Source organism: Anabas testudineus, chromosome 18, assembly GCF_900324465.2.
Source record: "Anabas testudineus chromosome 18, fAnaTes1.2, whole genome shotgun sequence".
Lineage (NCBI taxonomy): Eukaryota > Metazoa > Chordata > Actinopteri > Anabantiformes > Anabantidae > Anabas > Anabas testudineus.
In genome coordinates, this window is record NC_046627.1 from 17,404,718 (window position 1) to 17,431,149 (window position 26,432).

Genomic DNA, 26,432 nt, shown 5'->3' on the forward strand with positions numbered 1-26,432 from the left:
CTACCTGCAACTAATATAGTCAGAAACAATACATCCTGCCTGATGATCTGTTTTTACTAGAAATGTTCGTTTAATTTAATTTTGAACATTGTAGCTTGTGGTGTTGGTATAACATAATAATATAATATAATATATAATATTGTTGTGTTAATGAGACACTGCAACTTTTATGTTGACAGGATTTATGCCAACCTGTTGACAATACATTACAAACATGGTCATTATTATTATTATATCATACAAAATTCATTTGTTTGTTAAAGCTGGTGGACAGTTTTAAAACCTTTTAGCCAACTGTCCAAGCAGAACTTGTTTATCTGAGTTTCAGACACCTGTATCTATGAACATTTGTGTGTTTAGCTTAATTTCCTCTTCTTACACTGTGACATAACTGTGACTATGTAGGAACCAGCTTTAGTTTAGTGCTGATGATTTATGATATTAGACAGAGTCGTCACCTGTGCAGGTGAGAGACGTCAGGCAGGAAGAGGTGTGGTCAGAAGAGGCGGAGGAAGGAGTCGAAAACACAGGTAGATCACAAATACTGACTCATGAAACTTCAACATACAATCGACTTATGCGGAGAAAGTCACACTGGATCTGACCCACTGTGATTTATTAATGAGGAGTTGAGGAGCGAGAGTTGGGATTTAAAGGAGAGCTGTGCGTCGACGTCGCTGGAGGTTTCAAAGCCAACATGGATCACTGGTGTCGAGGCGTGTGTGGGTTTCAAAAATAGCTGCCAGCTACCGGAGAGTTACAGATTAACGGTGAGTATCAGGGTTGGTCTTCATAGAAAGTAAAGCAAAACCTCGTTTGAAAGCTTTTTCCTTGAACAAATGTATGCTCTTGGTGAAACGCTGCGTAAAAATGGCCATTAAATGGTGTTAAATGCGGTTTTACCATAATGCATGCATTCATTTAATTTCATTTTGCATGATAATTTAGAATAAAAATAGATTGCAAGCCTATTATATTATTTTCTACATTTTAAAAGCACAATCATTGTTACTCAGCAACATCAGTAACTTTTCTGATTCAGATTTGTATTCAGAATATGTGATCTATTTATAAATTATAGTCGATTGTTAAAGATTAAACTGCCCCACAGTGTATCAAACAACTCTTAAAGCTGTTAAACATTCATCCATTAATGATAATAAACCAATAATGTAATATAACACTAGACTTGGCTCTATGAGTGCTAGGTTAAGTCTTAGTATGTTTGCATTGCAATGCTGCTGCTTTTAATTCAGAAAAACATCTGAATATTAACTTAAACTGCAGATGTTTTCTCTACACACACTCCTAATAATATTGTATAAAACCTGGGGGTCTTTTGGGAGTCTCACCTCTTCTAATAGATCAATATTCTTGTGATCTATTATTATAATAATGAATGAAGTAACGCACATTGTTTTGCAAATGAAATGTTGCCAGAGCTGCTCTGTTAGTGATTAATTACAGGAGTTCGTTAAGTGGTTTGTTCTTGGGCTCAGCCACAGGAAGTAAGGCTGCTGGCTATTTGAACTTACAGATAAAGTCAGGGCTGTTTTACCTAGTGACTAGTCACACATACCAAACGTTTTCAGTGGCAGAGGAGGTTAAAGATTCATCCTTCTGCACACACAGAGACAGGCCTGTCTTTGTGTACCAGCGTGCATCTTTGTGTGACTGTGCGGGGAGTTTGTCTCATGCTCCTTCAAGTTAGGTGCAAGTTAATTGGGAGTCGTCCCTGAAAATGAGTGCAAGTCCAGGCTCGTGGCGTCTTTACACTTGTCTGATTTGGCTGAGGAGCCAGATAATTGCTGGCCACAACATAGCCGTTCTCATTGTTTAGTGTGGATGTAGCAGACGGGTAAATGTTGTATCCCTGTCTGACTTTCACCTGCTGATCACCAGGTGAAAACTCCAGTAACGGAGCAGATACAAGACCAAAGAAGAATTAGCTGCATTTATACTCAGAACAGAGGTTAATTATCAACATGAACAACATGCAAATTGTAAAGTAGATAACTGATTTGTGAAAGTGAAAATGGCGTCCTAAGCTAGGTCATGATGCTGCTGTCAACACAGGTTACGACTTTGTCAGGGCCGACTTCAGTAGTTTCATTACTACTGTTTGAACAGGATCCGGTCCGACTGGTGCCCCTGAACCACTGATAAGCTGATGTTCCCATCTCTCTCTCACATTGGATCACTGATCACAACTCCTTCCACAGCACAAATACTGGACCTGTTTGTCTACTTGTTTATGCTTTTGAGGAAAATCCTTTTTGCTTCCTGGTTATTTTCCCGCATCTAACTCTACCTCTTTCCCTTTCATTCTCTCACTTGGGTACTAAATGAAAAAATTGTGTGAACAGTTACAAGTGACACTTTCCATGTTGCTCTTGTTAAAAAAAAGGATAAACATGTACTGCTTTGCCACTTTGAGCTTGTAAATCTGTAAAAGCTCTGCACAAAGCATGATCAGCAGACTGAATTAGCTGCTGTTTGAGATTCCTGCTCTTGAACACTAACAAACAGCTTGTTAATAGCTGCTAAAAGCTGAAAAATCTCCCTCTGGCATCGCACATTAAGAGCTTTTTGTTAGGTCTCCATGGTAGCCTAACAAGGCCTGAGTGGGAGCAAAGTTACCGCTCAACAGGCTCTTTAATGAGACGAGGGAGACACAGTTCCAGGCACTGTTTGGTAATTGTGTCTTTTGGTTTTGTCTTGGATCTCTAGACTGGAAAACGTGCTTGAACTCCCGACCTTTTGACCTCTAAGGCCAGTCGGCCGGGTCATGCTGATGGATCAGGACACTCAGTGGCTGTACCAACTCCTGGCTGACGTCCAGCTGGAGAAGTTCTACCTGCGTGTCAGAGATGGACTCAACATCACCCGCATCGAGCACTTTGCCTACGTCAAGGAGTCTGACCTGGAGCAGATAGGGATCAGCAAACCTGGTGAGTCTGATCGTCATCTTTGATCATATAATCCACTCTGTCAGTATCTGGTATTGGATTCATGAACCCAAACTAATGTGTGACAAACAGATCCTCGTTACAATGTCCTGACTTGTTTTTGTTTTTTTTTTAAAGGGGTTCAGTCAGATGTCAGCTTTGTGCTTTTATGATGCAGTTAAATAAATTCCCTTTGTTATGTTTTATCAGTTGAGTACATGAAGCACAGCGTCTTTGTGTGTGGGCAAAAAAAGACTTATTACATTTCTAATGTCTGTGGATTTGCATCTAATGTTTTTTTATTCTCTGTAAATAAACAATATTAATATTGAATTTACTATTGTAAGAGAAAAAAAAACAGCAAATTTTCACTTTCAGGATACTTGAAAGTTATAAAATAGCCTGATTAGAGGTGAACTTAGAAGGTCAAATGAATTAATTAACATTTATATAAAGCGATCAGTTCAGTGTTTGTCTTGTTTGTCTCAACTTCAGTAAAAGCTGTTTAACTCTGGACGTTATGATATGTTTTATGTTTAAGTCCTGCCCTTCTCCTGCTCTGCATAAACATACTTTTCCTTGACACAACAAACACTTGAGTGTGTTCAGTTCAGTTTACACCCTGTGAAATGTGATAATATCTTTTGGGTCAACACAGCATATAGAACTTTTGACTTCAAGTCGACTTGCAGTTGCACAAGAAGGCGTTTGTTTGCACCTGGCTACTTTCCTTTCTTTTCAGCTACAATACGTCACAATAAGTCCTAATATACATTATTTAGTCCACATAATGTTGTTACAATGCTATTTAAGTCGATTTATTACATTTCTTACAGTGAAAATATGTATAGAACAACATCAGTTGTTGTTTATTTAAACCTGGGATTTTAAAAACAGATGAATCTGTGATGTTTAGAATGATTTATTGCATTTTTCTGTCTTCCAGCACAAAGACGATTATGGCACGCTCTGAAAACCTACAAGGCAAATGCACGATGCGCGTCCAAGGTGTGAAATGTACTAGTTACATGAGCATTGTGGTAGATTTAACATCTGGCTGTGTCTGATTAGGCTTTGTAGTAATTTATAAGGATTTATTGATTCACACAGGCATCCAGCAGTCGAAGTCCAGAAGGAGTGGACCAGTGGAGTGGTTCAGCCCAGGAAGCGGGCAGCCGGGCTCTTCCATGTCTGATCCAGGATAGTGAGCTCAATCTTGGGGAGAAGCTGGGCTCTGGGTCCTTTGGGGTGGTGAGGAGAGGAGAATGGCACACACCCACGGGGAGAGTGGTAAGAGACGGGTTTCACTGGATCAGCAGATTGTGTTTCATATTACAGAATTCAATTAAATTAAAATAGATTTCTAGTGCAGTACTTTTACTGGTAATGTATTTTCGACACTGTTGTATTGATACTTGGACTTAAGTAAAGGTTGGGAGATCTGTGGGACGCAGAGTTCTTCACTGTGACTAGAAAACATTTGTCGTTCTGGTGTAAATTGTGAGGAAGATCGCTTTTTTGCCTCTCAAGGCCTTAGCGAAGGGTTGTGATGATTGGTTTGGTTATTGTTTGGTGTATCCTCTGAACTTCCTCTATATATTTTTTTGTGATTTGTTTGTTTTATGGAGCGATTTCCTTAATGCAACACAGCTTTTTCCTGGACAAGACAATAAAGCGGGAGGAAGAGGGTTTCTGTTCACCTCTTCTCTATGCTGACTGGTTTGGGAAGCCCTGATACACACTGATAGGAAGGGAGTAGGCAGGGTGAGCTTGTAGGAGTCACACTGGGATTGAGCCTCTGTGTCTTTACTCCTCTCAGCTGCCTGTTGCAGTAAAGTCTCTAAGGAGCAGCATGTCAAGGCAGACGGACACACTGACGGACTTCCTCCAAGAAGTGACCACCATGCAATCACTGGACCACCCCAACATCATCCGACTCTACGGTGTGGTGCTCACACAGCCCCTCAAGATGGTAAGATGCCCCTATGGTTCAGGCTGTGAAACGTGTGTTTTTAGGAGCTACGAGACGCTGACTTATCTTTCCTTCCTTTAGGTAACAGAGTTGGCGCCTTTGGGTTCACTCTACGACACCCTGCGCTCACGACAGTACGAGTACCCTCTCGTTCGCCTCTGGCTCTTCGCTACCCAGATTGTGGCGGGTATGGACTACCTGGAGACCAGGAGGTTCATCCACAGGGACCTGGCTGCAAGAAATGTGCTGCTAGCTTCCAGGGTGTCGGTGAAGATCGGGGACTTTGGACTCATGAGAGGCCTGAACCAAGAGACGGATCACTACGTCATGTCGGCACACAGACGGATACCATTCGCATGGTGAGGAGTGTGGTGAAAAAGGTGAAGAAGGAAGTAAATACTTGCTAAAATTCAGTTTCTAAATTCTCTGCTTCTTCGCAGGTGTGCTCCGGAGAGTCTTCGTGTTGGCTCCTTCTCTCATGCCTCAGATGTGTGGATGTTTGGTGTCACCCTGTGGGAGATGTTCACCTACTGTGAGGAGCCCTGGTTCGGGCTGTCTGGCCGACAGGTTGGTGCTTGTCAGCAGAATAGCATGCTAGTTGTCAGCTATGCTTCTGATCTTTGTATACCCGTCAGCTGTCACATTTGTCTCCGCGTTAGGAATGTGTCTCCGCCCTAACGTGGTTAGATTTTCTGATACGCTCGGTGACTCAGACTTTTAGCATCTCTGACATTTGCTGTGTTCGATGCAGATTCTGTGGCGTGTGGAACGGGAGGGTGAGCGTCTGGAGAAACCACCCGATTGCCCTCAAGAGCTGTACATTGTCATGAGGAAATGCTGGGCCTGCAACGCTGCTGACAGACCCAGCTTCGCGCAGCTCACCACAATGGTGGCAGAGGTGTAAAACAATTCCTTTCCAGACATAATCGGTTTCAGAAAATGCTGCAGGAATGATGACGACTTTTATTTGATATCTGTGTAATTCTCCCTAACTTTTCTTTATTCTTCCACAGGCAAGACCAATGGAGGTGCAGGCAACACGGGACTTTGCTGAACTAAGAAAACTTGCACTTGTGGCCAATGACCTCGTCACAGTCATAGATCATGGGTGGGTGAGAAAGGAGAGAGGGGCCAAAAGAGTAAAAGGAAATTCTTTGATGTGACAATGAGCTTTTGTTGAGATGAGACGGGGTTTAAATCGACTTGCTCACTGTAGTGAATTCCAGCTGTGAGCTCATGGAGTATCTGAACGCATTCTTTGTTGGAACCGGTCTGGCACCCGTGACGCTGACGTCACAGTGTTTTGTTACATAATGGATCTGATTTATTTTGACAACACTGTGATCAGTTTATAACACAGTCACGCAACAAAAATACTTGGATACGTACATATTTCCGACAATCAACAGCAAATATATAGGGTTCGCTGTCTTGTAACACTGCCCACTACTTATCTGGAACTTCACCCTCCTGTATGATGGACACACCAGAGTCCACTGAGTGACTCAGATCAGTAAAACTAATACAGCCCCTGATTAACTATGTAGAAACAGTGAAGGAAGACAAAACTATGTGCAAATAGCAATTTGACATTTTGAGTGTATAATAAATTTGACATAAAATATATTTTATCAGTCAACCTTTTATTGTGTAATAAAAAGGTAACTTGATGTCACAGTCCACATACATAGTTCTTACTGTGTAGTAATACTTACTAGGTGTCCTGATAAACATTAAACATAGCTATATGTAAACCAGCATATAATTTTAAATAAATGTTTCCTTCCTCTGTACTGTATATAACCAAATCACACTGTAAATCAAAGCCTTTACACTACATGTTTTGCCTATGAATTAAAAAGCTCTTTGGTCTCTAACCAGATGTCCTGTTTCTGTGCAGCCTGGAGCTCAGTGAGTGGAAAGGCCAGAACCAGAGGACGCTAGCAGTCGGCTGGTTTCCTGCGAGCCTAACGGCGCCGTCTTTCCCTACTGCTGCTGCTTCCACTATTGCTAACACGGGTCCCAACCCTGTGTCCGGCTCTGTCCTCATCTCACCCCCATTGAAAGGCTCTCTGCAACACACGGGACACGGAGATGTCAACCCTGAGCGCTCCTGGGGAACACCAGAAAACACGGACGAGTCAGTCATACTCAAATACTACTTCATGATTGTTCAGTGTTGGTACCAAATGACCCCAAACCTCACGTGTACATGTGCTGTTGTTGAGAGCTCAGATTTACCCGCTGTCAGATTTTATTGCAGCTAAACTAAAAGCATCCTTAGTGCATGCGTGGTCAGTTATCAGCAGGAATAGTCATAAGCCTGCAATAAATCAAAAGCTGCACGCCACTGAAATGACTCAGGAATTGTTGACTGAGCTAAATTCAAGTGATATAGCAGCTCATTTTTATTTACATAAACAAACAGTGATTGAATTACCTGCTGGCTGCAGCAAATACATTATCAGATGGAAAAATGTATTTGCTGCAGCCAGCAGCAGCAGAGTGATACTACAGCCACAGAGTGTAGTATCACTCTGTGGCTGATTTTCTCCTACACAATTTGACTTTAAAAAGAGAGGTCTTAATTCAGTCTGATGCACTGAGCTCTCACCTGCTTTCAGTCGATATAGTTTGTGCTTCGAGGCTGTCAGACTAATCTGTTCACTATTCTGACCTGTGCAGCAGCAGCAACAGCTGGAGGTCGGGACCTGCCAGGATGAAGGAAGGCTCCAACCTGAAGAAAATGGCTGGTACGAGCTAAAAAATACCACAAGCTACACAAAAAACTGCAGGACGTATCCTGCAGTATGGGTACAACATCACCATCACACTACGACTAAATATCATCACAGATTCTGAATAGTATAATACATGTACATATTTAAAATGTTATCTCCTCCTGCTCTGAAGGCAGTAACACAGTAATATTTCTTTGACCGTTTCAACTAAGAGGAATTCATGTATTTATGTATTTTTTTTAATTTACATCCTCCTTAGTTTCCACACAGCTGTTGCTAGTCTTCCTTTGATTTTTCTTGTAAATCATGCCAGTTTCTACACAGCACTTTAAAAAATATTTGACACAATAAATTAAACAATTCTCAAAATCATTCAGTCATTAGCTGTGCTTAGTTATGTTGTATAATATTGCTAATGATTCTAATATTAATATAACTGTTTTACTTAACTGACCGATAACACTTTATTAAAACGTATCCAGGTTTGTCTCAGAGTCTGGAGTCAGTCCTGGGTGGACCTCGGCCGCGGGCTAACACAGTAGGGATCATCAGCAGGGCGGATCAGCAGGGCAGACTCATGCCCCCTGTCATGGGAGCTCACAGTGTGGTGATGCAGCACGACCCCCGTCGGTTCAGCGAGGCCAGTATTGTTCCCCCTCCCCGACCTCCACTCCCCAACCTGAAACGCTTGAACTTGAAAGCTCAGAGGAAGCCTGTAGTCCCCCCAGCCCCAGCCCCAGCCCCAGCCCAAGGTCCCTCGTGGCCCCCTCAGCTGGTCCTTTCTCCTCCACCTCATTCACAACAGCCTCCGCAGAGCTTTGGAGGCTCCAACCTGGCTAAGATGGCCAACATGGCGCGCTCGACTCCACAGCTGGATGAGTATACAGACAACAGGGAGAGAGAACGAGAGAGGGAACGAGCCAGAGATCCAGACAAGCCACCTCACGTACAGAACCCCAGAGATGGTCTCATTGCACAGGTGAGAGATGTTTTTTTTACTGCCTAAGATAATGAAACCTTTGCTCTTTGACCTAAGACACATGTTTTGTTGCCCTGCTCTGCTCAGGTCATGGAGGCAGTCCATGGAGTGACTATTGAAGAGGTTCAGTCCGCACTTCAGCGTAATGACTGGAACCCACTGCGGGCTGAGCAGCAACTAAAGGTCAGACCTCTGCTCTGTTAGATTTATAGCACTTTTCAACATTACGGCAGCTCAGAGCGATTTATATACGACATAAAACAACATTAAGACATCTGAATGACTTTTTAATGGGATTAATTCTTGAGCCTCAGTTTAAAAATCACAGTAGAAACTGTAAAATGGTGTAACATTTAAAATAGAGCAATACATAATAAAGGTTTACAGCAACACTGGATTAACCAGCTGGACACAGGGAAACAGATTAATAATCAACACTGAATCACACTGCAGAGAAGTGCAACACATGGTTTTGTAATTACACATGCACGTCCACCTAAGTGATGTCACAGCAGTTTTTTTTTCCAAAGCTGCAGCAAGCCTGAAAGTCTCAACCCTCAAATTCTGATGCCTAAACGCTTATTGATGGTATTTCTTGCCGTCTCTGAGTCACGTCTGCCTGTTTGTGTCTCCTCAGTTGGAGCAGCTATATTCGCTGAGCCTCTGCTCCAAAGACGACTGTCTGAAGATCCTCTCCAAGTACCAGTGGAACCTGCAGGTGGCCAGCCGCTACCTGATCCGTTGGTCTAGGGACGACAGGTCCGGCCCAGGCGAAAAAGAGCGACCTCAAATTAGCACAGAAAGACGAGTCTGAAGGGATTTTATGGATGTGTGGATGGACAGATGGTTGACTTTCCCAGAAACATCCTGCTGTACACTGACAAACTCTGGCACTGGAAGCTGCTCATCGATCACTGTGATGGACGTGGGGGGTCCACTGCATATGAAATTCGGAAAACGAACATGGGTGAAGTGAAACGAAAAAATATTTTGAAATACAAGAATTTAGTAAAACTTTGTTTCTGACTATAGTTTCTGTATTTGTAATTCAGTTGTTTCCACCTCATTGTGTTTTTTGAAAACATTTTTTATCTTAACAAATGTGTAAATACTGTATTAGAAATAATATGGTCAATAAAATAGACGATCTGATCAAATGTACAGGTTATTGTAAAACCGCACTCTACTGTGACTTTTTTAAAGCAGATTATTTTCAGTCCACTTTTTTCATTTTCTCCATATCTCAGTTAATTTTAATATTAGAAAGTTGTATTAAGTATTTTGTAAAGTGCCAATCTACAAGTTTAAAAATAAATAAAATAGATAGAGCTTAGAAGACCTCCGTAGCCTGCTGCTCAATGCATTGTGGGAAATGTAGGCACCACGTTTTAACAAGAAAGTAGAATTAATTGTGTTGCATTTTTATAGTGCTTTTTCTACCTAGTGTGAGTCTAACAATGTGATAAGAGTACAGTGCTAAACTGATGAAGTACTCAAAGTTATTATTATATTTGTGTATTTAAAATATTTAGTATGTAAAGTTAATGCAGTGTCATAGAATGTATTATGTTGCTGTGTTTAATGTTTTAGTGTAGTTAAAACAACCACTTATCCTACTTTAATAATAATCATATCTTCTGTTGTGTTAGAGAATCTGCAGGATTTCAGAAAGATTAAATCTATTTTAAATGTACTGCATTTTCAAAATTTCAAAGCTTTCCATTGCCGTGTGATGGACAACATTTTACAATAGAAACTCTTCTTCAGCAGAGACGGCAACATGGTCCCTAGACCTCACACAGCATTTTTGTCTTTTGCATTGTTCTCATTCCTAACATACTTACTGGAAATGCATATCGTGTATATAAATACACATATATATACATATTAGTAAAGTAGATGTACATGTGGTAGCAGCAGACAGAATTTCGGGTGGAGTAAACCACCGATGTGTTGGATCTTGTATAAGAATCTTAGGATTACATTTAATGGGAGGATGAATTGTGAGTTGTTTCCCACGAGCATCATCGTGGTGTGTGTGCACCGATGGACAAGTACAGACAAGCTCCCTTAACTATAACAACTGTGTTTCTCTCGTGCATCCAGGAGGTGGAGCAGTGACCCACTCTGGTGAGGGTTACATCCAGCAAAGCACAGATACCATCTGGGAATTGGACTGACAGGGAGCTGATGAAGCCAGTATAAGATCAAATTGTATTGAAAATGTTCCCCTGTAACTTATGGTGGACGTGAGCTAAATCAGATGCACAGAATGAAGCTGGATTTGCCTCTAAAGCAAACATCTCTTTTTCCAAGTGAAACCAGATGTTCCACATTTAGACACTGAGGGCTCTCCCACAAACTTCCTGGACAGTCATCAGCAGCTGAATATAAGTGCCTAAAAGGGACGCAGGGAAATGTATAAATAAATAAATAAAAGTAAATGTCTGTGATTAATTTATCGATTTATTTTGCCTATGTTTTATTTTACAGATATTTATTTTCACTTTTACTGACACACGGTCCAAAAATGTATTTCTACATTTATTTATCCGTCTACTTGTGTCCCTTTTGGGCCTCCATAGTTGAACACAAGGCAACAATGCTTAAACAATGACTTCACATTTAATTTGTTTTATTTACTTATTTATTTATACAGTGTATTTTTCTGTTTGGGTAATAAAAATGTATTTAACAAATGCAGTTACAGGAAATGGTACACAACAGTTTTGATAGAAACACAGGAAACTCATGCTATAGCTCCTGCAAACTGAAAGTATAAACTGATCTTTAAAAGCCTGAGCTGCAGATCAACATGCATTAAAATGTACTGCCTTTTTCCATATCATAGGTCAGATTACACAAAGGCTGATTGCAGCATATACATGCACAGGCAATAAGACACATTTAGTTATTGACAGTGTAATGGAGAGCTGTGTGGATTAGAACTAGTGGTAACCAAATCTCACGGGAGGCACCCCTGTGCTGTCCCATAAGATCTATAAAAACGAGAGTGATAACTAAACACAGTATTGCATTGAACAGCAAGCATAAGCAATAAGCAACATTAACCTTAACTTTAAGTTTAGCCAGGTTAACAATTAACCTGCACTGTAATCAGAAAGCAACAAACCAGCTGACATTCAAGTCTCTTCAGAGTATTGTGTGTCCTTTAAAGCAATCATTGGTGGGTTTTTATCCCACCACCATTAAAATCTGACATCAGATCAGCGTTTACTAACCTAAACCTCTGCTTCCGAATTTAATATTTCTTTTCCTATTCTTCCTCAAACGTTTGCTCACATTTAACTTTCACCCACTTTCGCTCTCCCATGTCATCACCCTGGCTCATGTTCAACGTAGTGTGTCAAGAGGAACTGGAGGGAGAGGCTCAGTGGTGGCAACCAATAAACCACACAAAGGAAATGTGAGAGCACCTGCACTCTGGTATTTCTGTTAGATGACGCATAGAAGGCTTCGACAAAGAGAAAGAAAGAGAAGAGGTAGAGGAAGAGAAAGAGCACTTTGGTAAATACTGGTAACATATGGAAAGATTACACAACATATTAAATATCCTCCTATTTCCTCAGAATGGCAGCTACCACTTCCAATTTTAAGCTAAAGAGCCACAAACTGTTTACTTCTACTTTTCTATAATGATTTTGTGACTTTATGACGTCTAGGTCCATGCTAGTGGTTATGCGAGGCTGCACAGCAGTGATCCCGGGTAATGCTGATGTTAGCGTGACAAAATGTTCACAATTAAAATGTGAATAAGTTCATCAGCTGATGTTAAGTTGACCATCTTTAGCAGTCATGCTAACATTAGCTAATTAGCACAATTACACACAACTGAGGCTGGTGAGAATATAATTTTGGCAATAAGTATTAGTTGATGAACCAAAGTACTGGATGAATTGATATTATATTTTCAACCATAAATCTGCACTATGGTCCAACTCTTAACTCAATAGTTGTAAATAGAAATATTCCAGTGTAGACTGGAGGCTGCCACAAGTTATCCACTGGCATGGCTAAGGAGCAAGACATCGAGTACAACTTCTACTGTAGCTATTACACTACATCTATTGTGTTTTCTTCAATCATGCGTAAATGAATGAACATACAGCATAAATATGAAACGGCAACGTCACTGTATCATAAAGCTAATTCAAACATATGTTGATACCCACTGTTTCTGTGTGAAGGCACTGAAGACATTGAGGTTTAGGCTGATTTGCCTTCACAGAGATTAAAATTCACCTGGAGGTGGTCACTGCACAATAATAAACATCTACAAAGTGTATGTAATGAATATTGGCAACACAGCAGCAAGTGCCACTGAGTGTGGAAAAAAAAGATCCTTTCCAAACATCTGGAATCAAGAGTTCATTGTCTCACGTTGGTGTGTACAAGCATTTTGGTGTTGGCACCACGGTAGCTGGAATCTGGTGAAGGATGGATTAAAAAACAAACAAATGGAAAAACAAAGGTCATAAACAGAGAATGCATAACTGGACTAAGTCCTTGCTCCCTTTTTCCTTCCCTTTTTCCTGTTATGAAAACACGGTGCTGCGCTGGTTGGCCTCCCCGACCTTCTCGAAGAACATGAAATCCTATAAAGTGGAAACAAGGAAGGAAATGATCATCATTCAGCAAGACCCCACAAATTCAAGACAGTGCAATTCAATAAGATTAGGATCTTACAATTAGGAAGCAGGCTCCCATGAGCACAGCTTTCATCTTCACATCCATGTCCAGGGGAAACTGGATGCCAAAGTTGTCTGTGTCTGTGAAGACTTCCTTCAGGAGACCACTCCACTGCTTGCTGATACGACCAATGGGCTTGTCACCATCTTTCCCCTTCAGCTGCAGAGCATGAATGACATAAATGACAGAGTTGAGCCCAAGTTCATGTAAGTTATTATAACACTAATTCATTCAGAAAATCTGCAAAACTCCTCTAGCTCACATACTCTATTTTTTTTGTTCCAAAACACTTGGTCAAGTTTTTTTTTTAAGTGCCTTAGAAGCTCTGAATAAATACGAATAAATACGTCATCCAGTAGAGCAACATGTCTGGCTGATGTGTTTTCTAATCATTTTTGGACAATAATGACAAGTATGTAGAAGCAATTCATTGTCGATTTAATGTCTGTATGGGGATTACTGAAAATATGATTAACAACCAAAGTTATACTTTATAGCTCAGAGGCAGTTAGCTTTAGCTTAGCATTAAACTGGAAACAATGGGAAACAGCTGGCCTGGCTTTGTCCAAAGAACTAAATTCACCAAATTGTAGTTGCACACTTTTTTTAGCTGGGTTCCTTTGTTAATTTTAAGCTGGAGCTCAAGGGTCAGCTACCGTGGTCCTAACAAACTAACAAAGTAACTATCATTGAAACCCTCGAGGACCACAGCTCCCCACTTCTATTGTTTCATATTATTATTAATGATAAGAATAATAATAATGTGTTTTGTCAAGCAAAACAGAACTGAACAGATACCAGCTAGGCTAGATGTTACCACCTGTTTCTAGCCAAGTTAACCAACTGCAGTATTTCCCAAAATTATTAAACTATTACCTAATGAATGTGTTATAAACAACTGATATCTCAGTTTAGATATCATCAATAAAGTTCTAACAGGACAATCAAGGGTGAACCAGAACCACATTAAATATATCTAAGTTCACTGAGTGCACCTCGAAGTTGACGTCCCCACAGCAGTTGCAGGCAAAGCAGGGCCCTTCCAGTTTCATCACAGTCTCCTTGTTTGCTCCCTGGATAGAAAACCGTGGCAGGAAAGGGTGCCAGTCCTGTTTGACATAACCTATGGTGGTGCCTGGTGGTGCCTGGACCTCCAACTGTGGATAAAACACATAGTTAGACACACATGCTAATCATGACACTAAAATTAGTGGAGTTCGAAGGGAGGACAGCAGATCCTCCCTTGACACCAACAGCTATAAATAAAGCATCACGGGGTAACACAACATATCGTGCCGGACAACAAGACTGATACATGAGACTAACTGCTCCATTGTGGCAACACACAACAAAAGGTAATACATCTCACATGGGTCCTGTCTGCTCAGTAAACAGAGCACTGCTCTATGTGAGAGTGTAGGAGCTTGGGCCCAGGCCAATGGGAATGTACTGTAGCCAACTATGTGATTAGAGGGAGACGGAGAGAGAAAGTTCTCAGAGGTGAAGGATGGCAGAGAATTGGGGGGAGTCTAGGAGATAGTTTGGACAGACAAAAGGCCATTCATAGTCCTAACAAATGCCTCCCTGGTGCACAAAAACTCTGAAATGCCTTTGCGGATCAGCAGCTCAACAATAACACAAGGGAAATGCAAGAAAAGCAGAGCCTGCCTCTAAATATGGCTGCAGGTTTTTCTGCTAATTGGACCAAATAAATATATGTTCTCAACATAAATGTGGGATGATTAGTGAAATTAGCTGCTCTGATACTTTGCAAATGTTAAAAGCTGCCTAAAAACTACCATTTCTAATACAAGCTCCACTTTTGCTATAGCGTTGGTTTAGCTTTCAGTGTTATCAACACATTAAGATAGTTTTAGTTACACATTAAGATAGTTTTAGTTACCAAAGATTTGAAAAAATATGACTCATCTCTTTGGAAAAAACAATTACCATGTTACCTTGTTAAAGCAGCCAAACGTCAACAGTTTTCATAGCGACTGCTTGTTTATTTGAAAGTAGAGCTATTTACTGTAAAACAGACTGTCCAGAGAAACCAGGACATTAGTGTTGTGAGCATCACAAACAAACTTCACCTTCAAAGCCTGGACAAATAAAAACTAACCAAATTTTAAAAAGATGACACTTTGTTAATGTCACAAGAAATAATTGTTGATATAAATACAGTATGTTTCACTTTTGCTTTGGCTGTTTATTTGTTCCTGTTCATTTTGTTTCCTAAAAAGAAAATCATCTTCTTTGTGTGTCAAAGTCAAATCAACTGCTTTATCAAACAAGTGATTGAACCTAAATCAAATCAAACAATCCTTAGTTAACCATTAATAGTAATAATGGTACAGCTTATCACTTGGAGCAAACATATAACAGGAATATGTCACACATATGCAGAGCCAAATGGGGCCAAATGCCACTGCTAACAACTACTTTTGACACACACACACTAGTACATTCAGAATACCTCTTGCAAGCAGCAGGGACACCAGCAGGAGACACAGCGGAAAGGCCGTATGAGGCGGATCACTTCCCTGTCCATGTTGTCCTTGATCTTCATGTCGAAGCTGCGCAGAGAGCCGCAGCAGTTTCTGGTGCAGCAGTCGTTCTTCTCTTTGGCCTTGTAAATCTTTTGGCCCAGGCTGTTCTTTATGTCATACTCGTTATTGGTCTCAAACCCAATTATTGCTGAGTAAAGAGGAAAGAGGGGTTGAAATGGTAATAACAAAGTAGTGATCCACAAAGCACTTTGAGGACAGACACTATTTTACCATTGTGACTTACACTGAGAGGTTTAAAGTTTGTACTGTAAGTGTTTCAACAGCCAATAAACTGAGGACTATTTGCTGGAACAACAAATTGTGACTGGATAAAGAGCTAACCCGGCTTTACCTTCTAGGAGCTCCACTTTTTGGTGAATCAGGATCTGGTCAACCTAAAACCACATGGGAGAAAGACATGAGAAACTGCAATATTAAAGCCATCCTAAAGTCAGAAAGTTGCAAAACACCAAGAGAAACCTTTTTTGCAATGCAAAGTTACTTACTATGTGAATTTACATAAAGCTTTTGACTAAGGTGTTCCCTTTCTGTCCGTGAACATTATATAAAAGTAAATCAAAGTCTTTGTTTAAAGTAAATTTGATATAAACTGCTTCTTTAATAGGTGCAAAAAGAAAATTATTGGATGTTATCTCTACTACTTCTAAAGGCCCGTCAGTGACACTGCATTGTTTTAAATAGGAAAAAAGTGAAGTGCACACACTAAGGCCACATCCCTCATCTTTTCTTTACTTAAACACAGTTACAGTAGATCTCATTCAAAACAGATACTTTTACTCTGGTTTGATTTCACCTCTACCGAAGTGCAATAAATGTAAATCAAGTACAGCTGGATTAGAAAACAGCTACTTGAGTCTTTACGCTAGGATTAATTATACACTGTGATGCTGTCTTTCACTCACAAAGTTTCAATCATGTGCTATAACCATAAAGAAGAACTTGACTGTTTGTTTGCTCTCGACTGTTTCACACCTGTCTGCAGCAGCTTAGCATGCTGCTGCTTTCTGTCATCATCTGTCTGAGTCAGTCAGTTGAAAGGTCAGAAACAGTATAAGGAAAGAATTCCAGGAACAAAGGAGTGGTGGGTCAATAATCCAAGCTCAAGTTAAAGACAACAATAAAAACAGGTGAAGCAGCATTTGAAGTAAACCAAACTCTGTATTTGCAGATCTACATCTCCTTCTGTTGCAGACTTTCCTCGATCTCTCTGGCCTACCTGTGTGAGGTATTCGAGCCCTGGTGGTACTCCAACAGGAACCACAGCTGGAGCTGCAAGCGGGGCTGGGGAGATCCCTCCAGGATGGCCGCCATACTCTGGACCTGGAACTGGACCGGGGCCAACTGCTCCTGGTTGATACATGACTGCAGGTTGGTTTGGATTGTAGGCCATGTTGAACCCTGGTGGTGGCGCTTGATTATGGTCTCCGTATCCCCCTGGGACTGGATATGGAGCGACTGAGTGTCCACCAGGCTGAGGCATGGGGTATGGCACCTGGTTGTAGGCTGGACAACACGTAACAACTCAGTCGTTAATTATCAACAGGTTACTAAGTGACAGAATAAAACACACACTCATCCATGGGTGAGGTGTGGCCTCAAACAGACGGTTGAAAAAGCATTTAAGCCTTTAATAATGTACTTTTTAAATACCACCCACTACCAATGGCTATCTGCCTAAACCTATAATGCCAAAACAAAAAATTAGTAATTCCACATATCTGTGTTGCGTGACTTCAGTGCATACATGTGAGGAACTGTGCTGCATTCACTGCACATCAAAGCTTATAAAGATCCACCTACTATTGAAAACTCACGATATGATCCTCGGAGCTCTGTCTGGGAAAAAAGTAGGCAGCAGTGGAAACTTTTTTGTCTGAATAAAACTGAACTTTAAAATAACCTTTACGGCTGCTAATTATTGTTATATATATATTAAGTTCTTACATTTAAATTAGGTAAAATTCTAGCTTCACAGTGACATAGATGGAGAAAACCATAATCTGTGTGTGGCTGTCCATTTACTGTCATCATGTTGCTGGGCATTAGAGCCAATTATCTACTCATTACATGAGCCACAATGCTGGAAGCACTTACAGGAGAGCAAATAAACAGGCAATACAGGAAACACTACATAATGCTAAACAGCAATAGCTTCATTGGTTCTTACTTGTCTCTTTTTCGTAGCAATAATCACCCTCTAAATAATTGTGTTTGTTTAAATGCTATATGCACCTATTATCTGATGGCAGTGTTTTCAGGTTTAAAGCAGTGGTACCATATTGTTGGCTCAACACTGGCCTGCAGATTAATATCTACTAGTAGAAGCTCTAATATAAAAAAATAACATGAGTTTTACATTAAGGAGAAGCAGGATATGACAGATTTCAGAAGGCTAATAGAGCATTATGTTTTGTTAATGTCTCCAAAATAGTAAGGGAATACAGAATGATTCACTGAAAACGCATTAAGAGTTTAAAAGAGCCACAAATTAAATGTGGATAAATTGGCTTAAATGGTCATAGAGACAGAGATAAGGATGACGGTATTTTTACAGTGAGATGCTACAGTGGTTTCTATACTGCTCATTTCTTGTGTATTTCTTTGGTCACAAATGGGTGTTTTAAGCAGCATTTGTTTTGGAAAAAAGACATTTGAATTTCTCAACTGTTGTTTTTGACAGCTTTGCAGAAATGTTATATTTTACAAATTATCTTATATTTAGACTCTTGATTTGTAAATGGACAGATAATAATTTACAACCATTTAAAACAACCACAATTACTTATAAAGTAAAAAAAAATGTCATAATTCTCTGGATTTGGATTGTGATCTTTTCTCTGTTTTGTAAATTGAATATGTTTCAGTTGTGAGGTTTAGTATAAACAGAACAAGGTCATCTGAAGACATATCCCGTCTCAGGATCTCATTTCGATATTTTTACCAACTGGTAACCACTAAACAATGACCACCACATTGTAGACCAGCAGAGCTAATTTCTATAATACATGATTTTCTATATTTTCTGTTTTTAGGACACGCCACAAAAAGCCCAAAACCAGCAGTGAATGCATCCTGCAACATGTGTTGTGTGTTTCCAAATCTTGCTTTAGATCGTTTATATATGCGACCTACAATCTACTATAAAATTTTAACCAACACTTAAGCTGACTTAATTATTAACTGCTAATGACTTAGGGAGAAGTGGTGAGATCAGATCAGCTAACACTTCTTCTCACTCCTTTTCAAATGTGTTTATAAATGTTCGACTTTATGTGCGTTTATGTTTTGTATTTTCAGTAAATACTGATTTTCTTTTTCTCTTGGATTGACAGTATGTTAAGTTTTCTATTTGTTGCTTTACATATTCAAAATAAGTTTCAATTCAAATTCAAATGCTGACATTGTGTCTCTCTAATGCTGGGAGCGTTAGACCTGATAGCAAAGCACTGATCCTCTCGATCGTCTCACATCAGGAAACTGCTGGTGCTCAGCAAAGCAAACACAACTCATTCAACAAGCATCAAGAGGAGGTTATTACATTTGTTTTTGTTGTAGTGTAAACATTTTAATTCACACAATATATGAAATCACCAGCATTATCTTATTTTGCTTGTAAATATTTTTGCTCTTAGTCTTTACAGTTTTCACCCCTGCTCCTAATGCCATCCTGTCAGACTCCGGTGCCATGCTGCATTCTTTTTCTATCTGTACTAAGAATAAGATACAAACATGTGGAGGGCGTTTTTCTGGTCCTTGTCTGATGACCTGAGGTCTCCCACATTATAAAGGCAAAGCAAAGACTGTGGTTTCTGTTTCCATTAGTCACTTTATTTGTAGAGCTCATTGACTTTAAATGTATTGAAATTGAATGCTATCTAAATAAAACTGGTCTTCACAGAAATGCAAGTGTCGTTAAATGCCTTTTCACTAGTGTTGACTTAAAATGGATTTGTGTGCCATGCACTGGTGTCAAATTAGAGTCACAGCTGACTAAACTGGTTTAGGTTGGCTTGGCAGGACAGTCAGGCAGCGGCCCAGCGACAATCTTCCTCTGTTAAGGTCGTGACTGCGCAGGCTCACAGTTTCAAAGGGTAATTAATGTAATAAAGTCTTGTGGTCCAACATCAGCCTCTAATTTGTCCCTCATGTCCCCTTATGTCCAATAGCCTGTTATCAAAAAGGTTCAGACGTCATGCGTTTTTCTGAACTTTGAGGCTTATTGCTGCTCCACCTCTTTCTACATTCCTTTCTCTAACTTTCAGGAAACAAATAAAAAAAATGCAAGCTGCATGTTCAGAGGGACGCCACCCTCATGCTCATGTGCAGGGACTAACATGCAAAGACAACGGCACCTTTCACCCTGTAATTCTGCTCTTTTCCATCCAGAGGGAGGAGCATGCTGGACTCAGAAATGTTTTCAACCAAGCATTCAAGGGATTTCTTTCAAATTCCAACACTTTGGCAACTAGAGGAACCTGGGGTCAGGACAAGGTCTTTATTCAGTATACTCTTATGTCCACTGGATAACAGGAGGATGTAATGGAAACTCTGACGTACCGAAGCCTGATCATTTCACAATAACGTATGTGACACAAGGAAATTATGTAAACGAATAGGGAAGAATGTTTCATCCTTAAGCTAAAGCTCTAAATGTATCTGATTTTTGCATAAAAGGCAAAGTAAGAATGTAAATTTAAAACAGATCTAGTTATTTTCCTTGTTTTGTAGCTGCAGCTGTAGTCAGACACTTACCAGGAGCAGACATGGCGAAGAGCTGGCTGAAACTTTTCTGGGCACAGAGTAAAAAATGGTCCCACTTCCCAGTCTACTCACAGGATCTCTATGAGAAACTGCAGGAATGAAAGGGGAAGGGAAGGGAGGGGGTTGTAATGAATGCCAGAAACCGGGTGGGGGTCACAGAAAGCGAGAATAACAAAAAAAGACCAACAACATTTAGTTTCCATCAGTCCCACAATCACATTGAGTCACTCCTATTGTCCCATAATCATGTGAGGTTTGCCATCACACTGCAATGGTTTAATAGGTTTATGTTTACAGCCATCATAATAACCTCCAGTGTGTATTTTACATAATATGGTACACAAATCATGTGATAAGAGTGGAAACGATAGGGCATTAAAAGTGTGCTGGTGTCTATGATGATGTATGGTTGAGTGCTAAAATGCATGAACATAAAAGTGGGTGTGACATGTTTCTGAAGAGGTGGGTGCAGATCATTTATTTTTCCACTGGATCCCACGCAATCAAAAGCACATTAAGAAGGTAATGCTGGATTTCCGGTGTACATAAGATATGCATATTAAAATCTCCGACAGGTTCGATCACTAGCAGAGATTTTACATTGATTTTAATACTTTTAACAAACCATTCCTAACTAACTGTGTCTGCTTTAAGTACGATGGACCCACTAATCGTTGTTTTGTTTTTTTCTAGCAAGAAAAACGTGAACAGAGGAGACAGGAAGCTCACCTCTCCCACAGCTGATTTCTTCTGTCCTCCAGCTACGAAAGTGAGACTGAAAATCAAAGAAAGCAAAGTGGAAATCTCCCGATGTCCAGAGCCAAGTGACGCTTTGTCGTGGCCCCTTTGCTCAACCTGTTTCTCGGATCTCGTCGTCGTTTCTCCTCCTTCCCATCAATTCTTCTAGTCTCCTCCCCTTAGAGGCTCATATGACCTTCCGTGTTTTTAAGCATGATTCAAGTCTGATCATCAGTGTTGTCACAGCTGAACTAATTACACACTAAAAAAACTACTTCTCTTCCACAACGTGTTACTGTCTCTACCTGTCCCTGCACCGCGGTGCTCACAGCTGCTATCTCACATGGAAATATGAGGATTTGTATCATGCAAAAGACAACTTGTTTTTATCGGAGCATGCAGCAGCAGGGAGGGGCTGAACTGCAGAAACACATAGACCAAACATGTCTATGTGCTTTAATATGGAAACACCACCAGGGGATGCCAATACCTCAGCAGTGGAGGGCACTAAAACTGCATTAAAAAGCTGCAGTGCAACTTTAATCTAACGTAATGAGACCCAAAGAGGGATTTCCCTCTAGTATATATAGTTATTTATAACATATACACTTATAGGTATCAGAAAATATTGAATACTACTTAATAGGAACCAGGATATAGACAAGTACTGCTCAAGACATTTTCCCTAGTGGATAATATTTTAGGAGCATTAGCTTATTCTGCAAAACATAAGCTCTCAGATAAAAATTTAAAGAAAAAAAAAACATAGTAGACCTTTCAAACGTAGTACAGTTTATATATACTGTCTATATACTACTATATATACTATATATGTCTTTTGTTTGTAATAATCTTATTGTGTAGTCTAACACTGAGTTATGCCAACCTTTATTCAATTTTAATTGTTAAACAATTAAATTAAATGATATAATTAAATGTTACTATGATAGTGATTAGTAGTAAATGTAAAATTACTTACTTTCTACTTTTACTACATCAGTTAAATGAAACTGAACAGTGAGCTAGCAGGATGGGTACATAACTAGATGAACTACATTAAACTAGATAAAATGAAACTATACTGTGAACTGTTTATATAAAATTTAACTGTGCATAATTAAAAAAAAAAGAAAACAAACAAGGAAAGTAAAGTGTGATAAAATTCATTATTTACATCTTGTTGATGTTGTGCTAGTTAACCTAGCCTAGTAGAGTCCTGGTAAAAATCTATATAAAATACCTTAAACCTGTAGACTTTCAATACCAACTCCAGTTTAACTTACACTGAACACTAATCCGAAACAGGCAAATAAGGTTTAGATAATCCAGGTTATCATAACAAAATAAACTGAGTTAACAAAACATCAACTCAACTGACATTAACTAGCCATATTGCTAAATTAGCTGACTAGCTTGCTAACTGTAAACTAGCTAGGCTACATTAAACCTGGCAAAACTATAGTGTGAACTCTTTAAAGTGTAAAGAGCTGAAATAATACAACTGCATGTAATTTAGTAAGTGAGCAGGCCCACTGGAATAAAAGAACTAGCTTTCCACACCTAGTTATTTTTCTTATAAGTTGATAAAGATAGAAAAAGAGATAAAAGGAGGGTGAATAATGGACAAATGCTCATTTGTGGTAACTACTCTGCATTTACTGTAGTTTACTTAGTTCTGTTTTATGAGGTATTTAAAAAGTACTTAATGTAGTATTATTATGCAATGCTAAGTGAAATGAGCCCATCTGTATGAGTACTTTATAGATATTTTTACTGACTATATTTTGGTCATTTAATTTAATTTACCCTTTGAATTAGGTAACTTTTACTCTAATAAATGACTCCAGTGTGGTATTGCTACATTTACATTTTACATTTCTATTTGCTATTATTATATTTTCAAGTTGATGTTTACATATTTTTGATGTCCCTCTGTTCTCAGTTTACTCACAGTTGTAGTGGGAACCATCTCTTCTGAGTCTATATTTGGCACCTTCTGCAGGGCCTGATACTTATAGGGTCCTGCGCTGGGGCGGGGTATGGAGAAAGTCACTCTGCACACATGCACGCGCGCTTAGGCTAAAGTAACTCTCTTTACAGATGACGTGTACCCAAACAAAAGTTTACCTTTATTACAAAGCATATTACCTTAAACACTCCACGTATGTTCAAAGAAATGCATGCTCTTTTAAAGACATTATTTTATTATTGATACATAATAAATATGTGTTTACACTTTTCAAGGTTGCATGTTGTAATATATTATATTATGTATATGATTTTCCAGGGGAGGTACACATAAAAATACCAACAACAAAAAAAAAAAAAAAGAGTGTGTCACTAAATGGACACATTTACTGGCACTGTTAACATGTATTTGTATGTTTTCTGTAATCTTGGTAACGTTTTTATCATTCATTTTGGAGAACTATGTGGTATACTTTGCCTATCCCCTTTCTTGCTGGGAGCTTGATGAGAAGATCAGTACTAGTCCTTCATATTGATAGTAAATTTAAAGTCAATGTCAACAGTCAGTCAACTTTGCTTGTTGCAAATTATATCTCCGCACCCAGCCATAAATTATGTGTTAATAGTAGACTTTGATTTATGTACAGATCAAAGAATCAATACACAACATAACTGGGAAGCTTATCTGTGCAAGAGAAGTTGCATATAGTAAACTAACCCTGCACAGAAGCAACCGAATGTCTTTATTTTGACAGATTCTCCTCAAGTTTACATCAACAGACATTAGGTCCTCTGCTCCAACAAAGGAACTCATATCCCCAGTAAGAGGCCCCCCGTAATGAGGTCTGCCCCTAATGGAGGCCATCAGCATCCTATCTGGCTTCTGCCCCTGCTGACATGCTGCCAGCCTTGCCTTGGTTTATTTATACTCGCCTGATCTATCAGCGCTGGGTCTATGTTTGGTGAGCCTCTGCGTCCCAAAATAGAAATAATTACGACAGGGTGGGAAAAGAGGAAAAGTGAAAACGTGTCTGAACGCGCATATGCTCCGAGTGGAGCCCCCCACCCCAGCGCCCCAGCCTCTGCCAGTCTCTCCATCCATCCCTGCTACACTGTCTCCTCTCTGTTTTGTTGTCTGCAGACAGAGGTAGCAGGCAGGCAGGCGGGCTGAGGAGGGGTGGAAAGTAGGCTATTGTGTGTGGTCTGGATTGGGTGGCAGCCCGCCAGTGAATTCAGGCGAAACGGAGTGATCAAGTCCAGTGGGGTTGTGATACTATCTTTGATGTCTTTGTGCTTTTCTTCAGGTCCTATAGACACAAACGTCCCAGATTAATGCACACATATCTCACTGATCGATTAACCATCCCTAATACTGACTGTCAATTAACTGTTTAACTGTTTGTATTTGTCAAATAGTTGTTTTCTTTCCCAGTTTCACCATTTGTGTGGTTATTGTTAGACAGAATACCTACCTTTAGACTTTGAGAGTCAATTTCTATTAGTTTGAATAATAATTTAATGAGGTAATGAAAAAAAAACAGTCATTTCTACATCTCATTACAAATTAGAGTGTAGCTGTTACAGTAAGGATTCAGTCCAGAGGATGAATAAAGTTCATTTGGTTTTTCTTCTTGATTGGATAAAATCATAAACTAACTTATTGACTAATTTAAATGACGGATATGGTAAAATCAGTGATTCAAAATAATGGCTTGTGCACTTAAAAGGATTTGAAAAACAGGTCAAGTCAAGTCATTTCTTTCATAATTGAGCCTTTAAAAGTCTATTTTACAATGTACCTGTAAAGTGTAATAACAATATTTCGATCTGTTACCAATTCAAAAAAGGCTTAGGGCTTCGTAAGTAAGTTTAAGTAAGTAAGTAATTTTAGTTTAAGTTATTTATAGAAATGTCTGATGTGTTATTGGAGAAACAATTAAGCAATAAACAATAAATAATTAACCTATTTAGTCCTGTTTTCTTAAAACTGTTTAAAATGATCTGTCAGTGTAATAAATATTGTTTTGAGTATGGGAGGTTCCTGGTAGTCGAATGGTTTCAGTACGTGCAACATGACCACAATGTCCCTGGTCCAGGTTCAGCTGGGAACCTTTGTTGCATTCCCTCTCTCTCTCCCTGTGTTTCCTGTCTGCCTTTTCACCTTTAACTATCAAATGAAGGCCATAAAAACGTCTGGCAGGTTACTGGCAGATTCTTGAACTGTTTGGAGAAGATAAGACTTTAAGAACTCAATAATAAACTAAATATTTCTCAATAATAAACTAAATATTTCTCAGTAATAAACTAATTATTTGTTAATAATAATTTATACTTTCAGCAGTGTTATGTCAGTTTTTGTTGTCTGACTTTGATTTTTGTTTCATCTATAAACTCCACTCTCCCCCAAAGGTATAGAAAGAGCAAAACATAAAGGACCTGGTCTCACTGTTCCTATACTTTTGGAGGGGTTTTATTATGTTTTATTTTATAAGTAATTTTTTAATTACAAAAAACATTATGTTTGTTATCAAACCCTAAATATTTTGTTTTCTTGAAAGAAGAGAAACATTATTTTTCTTTATTATAATAAAAAAAAACTACTTTTTAAAGACTATTAAAGACCTTTAAAGACTTGAGACTCTATTGTGTCAGTATCTTCAAAAAACACATTTTCAAGCAACTTATAAGGATATTTTATTATGATGTAAAAAAATGCAGAACCAGTAAATTTCTGCTCAGTATTAGACCAAATTCACCTGAAATCATGGATTGTTTTAATATATTTCTATTACAGTCTCCTGTTAATTTCTTTATTTGTTTTTGCTGTAGACTGAAGAAATTCGGGTTCAAAGTCAATATTGATAGTTTTGTAATGTTATTTTTAAAGTAAAGTAAATAAAACTAATATTTGGTTGCACATAACTGTATTAAGCCTCCAAGATTTTACTGCAGCCTTCTTCACTTGTTGTTCATTTAGAGCAGATGTCTATTCACTCTCCCCACAAGTGAAATACATGTTCAGTCAGTCTGATGATTAACTTGGTC

General features: G+C 39.2%; 2 protein-coding genes across 2 annotated transcripts; one reads left to right on the plus strand and one right to left on the minus strand.

Annotated features, from left to right (window-relative positions):
* The first annotated feature begins 488 nt into the window (after nt 1-488).
* On the plus strand, nt 489-12,685 carry tnk1 (tyrosine kinase, non-receptor, 1). The gene is made up of 14 exons (XM_026352546.1): nt 489-770; nt 2,723-2,951; nt 3,895-3,956; nt 4,059-4,238; nt 4,768-4,920; nt 5,002-5,279; nt 5,361-5,487; nt 5,672-5,818; nt 5,934-6,028; nt 6,821-7,060; nt 7,606-7,673; nt 8,144-8,640; nt 8,728-8,823; nt 9,278-12,685. Exons 2-14 carry the CDS (start codon nt 2,789-2,791, stop codon nt 9,452-9,454), a joined length of 2,283 nt encoding a protein of 760 aa, XP_026208331.1. The 5' UTR covers nt 489-770; nt 2,723-2,788; the 3' UTR covers nt 9,455-12,685.
* Nucleotides 12,433-21,546, minus strand: plscr3b (phospholipid scramblase 3b). Its single transcript, XM_026352547.1, has 8 exons — nt 21,411-21,546; nt 20,673-20,770; nt 17,137-17,423; nt 16,252-16,294; nt 15,827-16,047; nt 14,346-14,507; nt 13,348-13,509; nt 12,433-13,256 (listed from the first exon to the last, which is right to left on the minus strand). Exons 2-8 carry the CDS (start codon nt 20,683-20,685, stop codon nt 13,197-13,199), a joined length of 948 nt encoding a protein of 315 aa, XP_026208332.1. The 5' UTR covers nt 20,686-20,770; nt 21,411-21,546; the 3' UTR covers nt 12,433-13,196.
* Between the last annotated feature and the right edge of the window lie 4,886 nt (nt 21,547-26,432).

Bases quoted from the DNA above. Each gene is read 5' to 3' on its own strand.
- plscr3b (XM_026352547.1), bottom strand. The intron at 16,048-16,251 runs GTAAAGCCGGGT...CTCTTTACTCAG, and splicing joins AAAAGTGGAGCTCCTAGAAG to CAATAATTGGGTTTGAGACC. The intron at 13,510-14,345 runs GTGCACTCAGTG...CATGCTCTGCAG, and splicing joins GTGGGGACGTCAACTTCGAG to CTGAAGGGGAAAGATGGTGA.
- tnk1 (XM_026352546.1), top strand. From the start codon at position 2,789: ATGCTGATGGATCAGGACACTCAGTGGCTGTACCAACTCCTGGCTGAC. The intron at 5,488-5,671 runs GTTGGTGCTTGT...TGTTCGATGCAG, and splicing joins TCGGGCTGTCTGGCCGACAG to ATTCTGTGGCGTGTGGAACG. The intron at 8,641-8,727 runs GTGAGAGATGTT...TGCTCTGCTCAG, and splicing joins GAGATGGTCTCATTGCACAG to GTCATGGAGGCAGTCCATGG.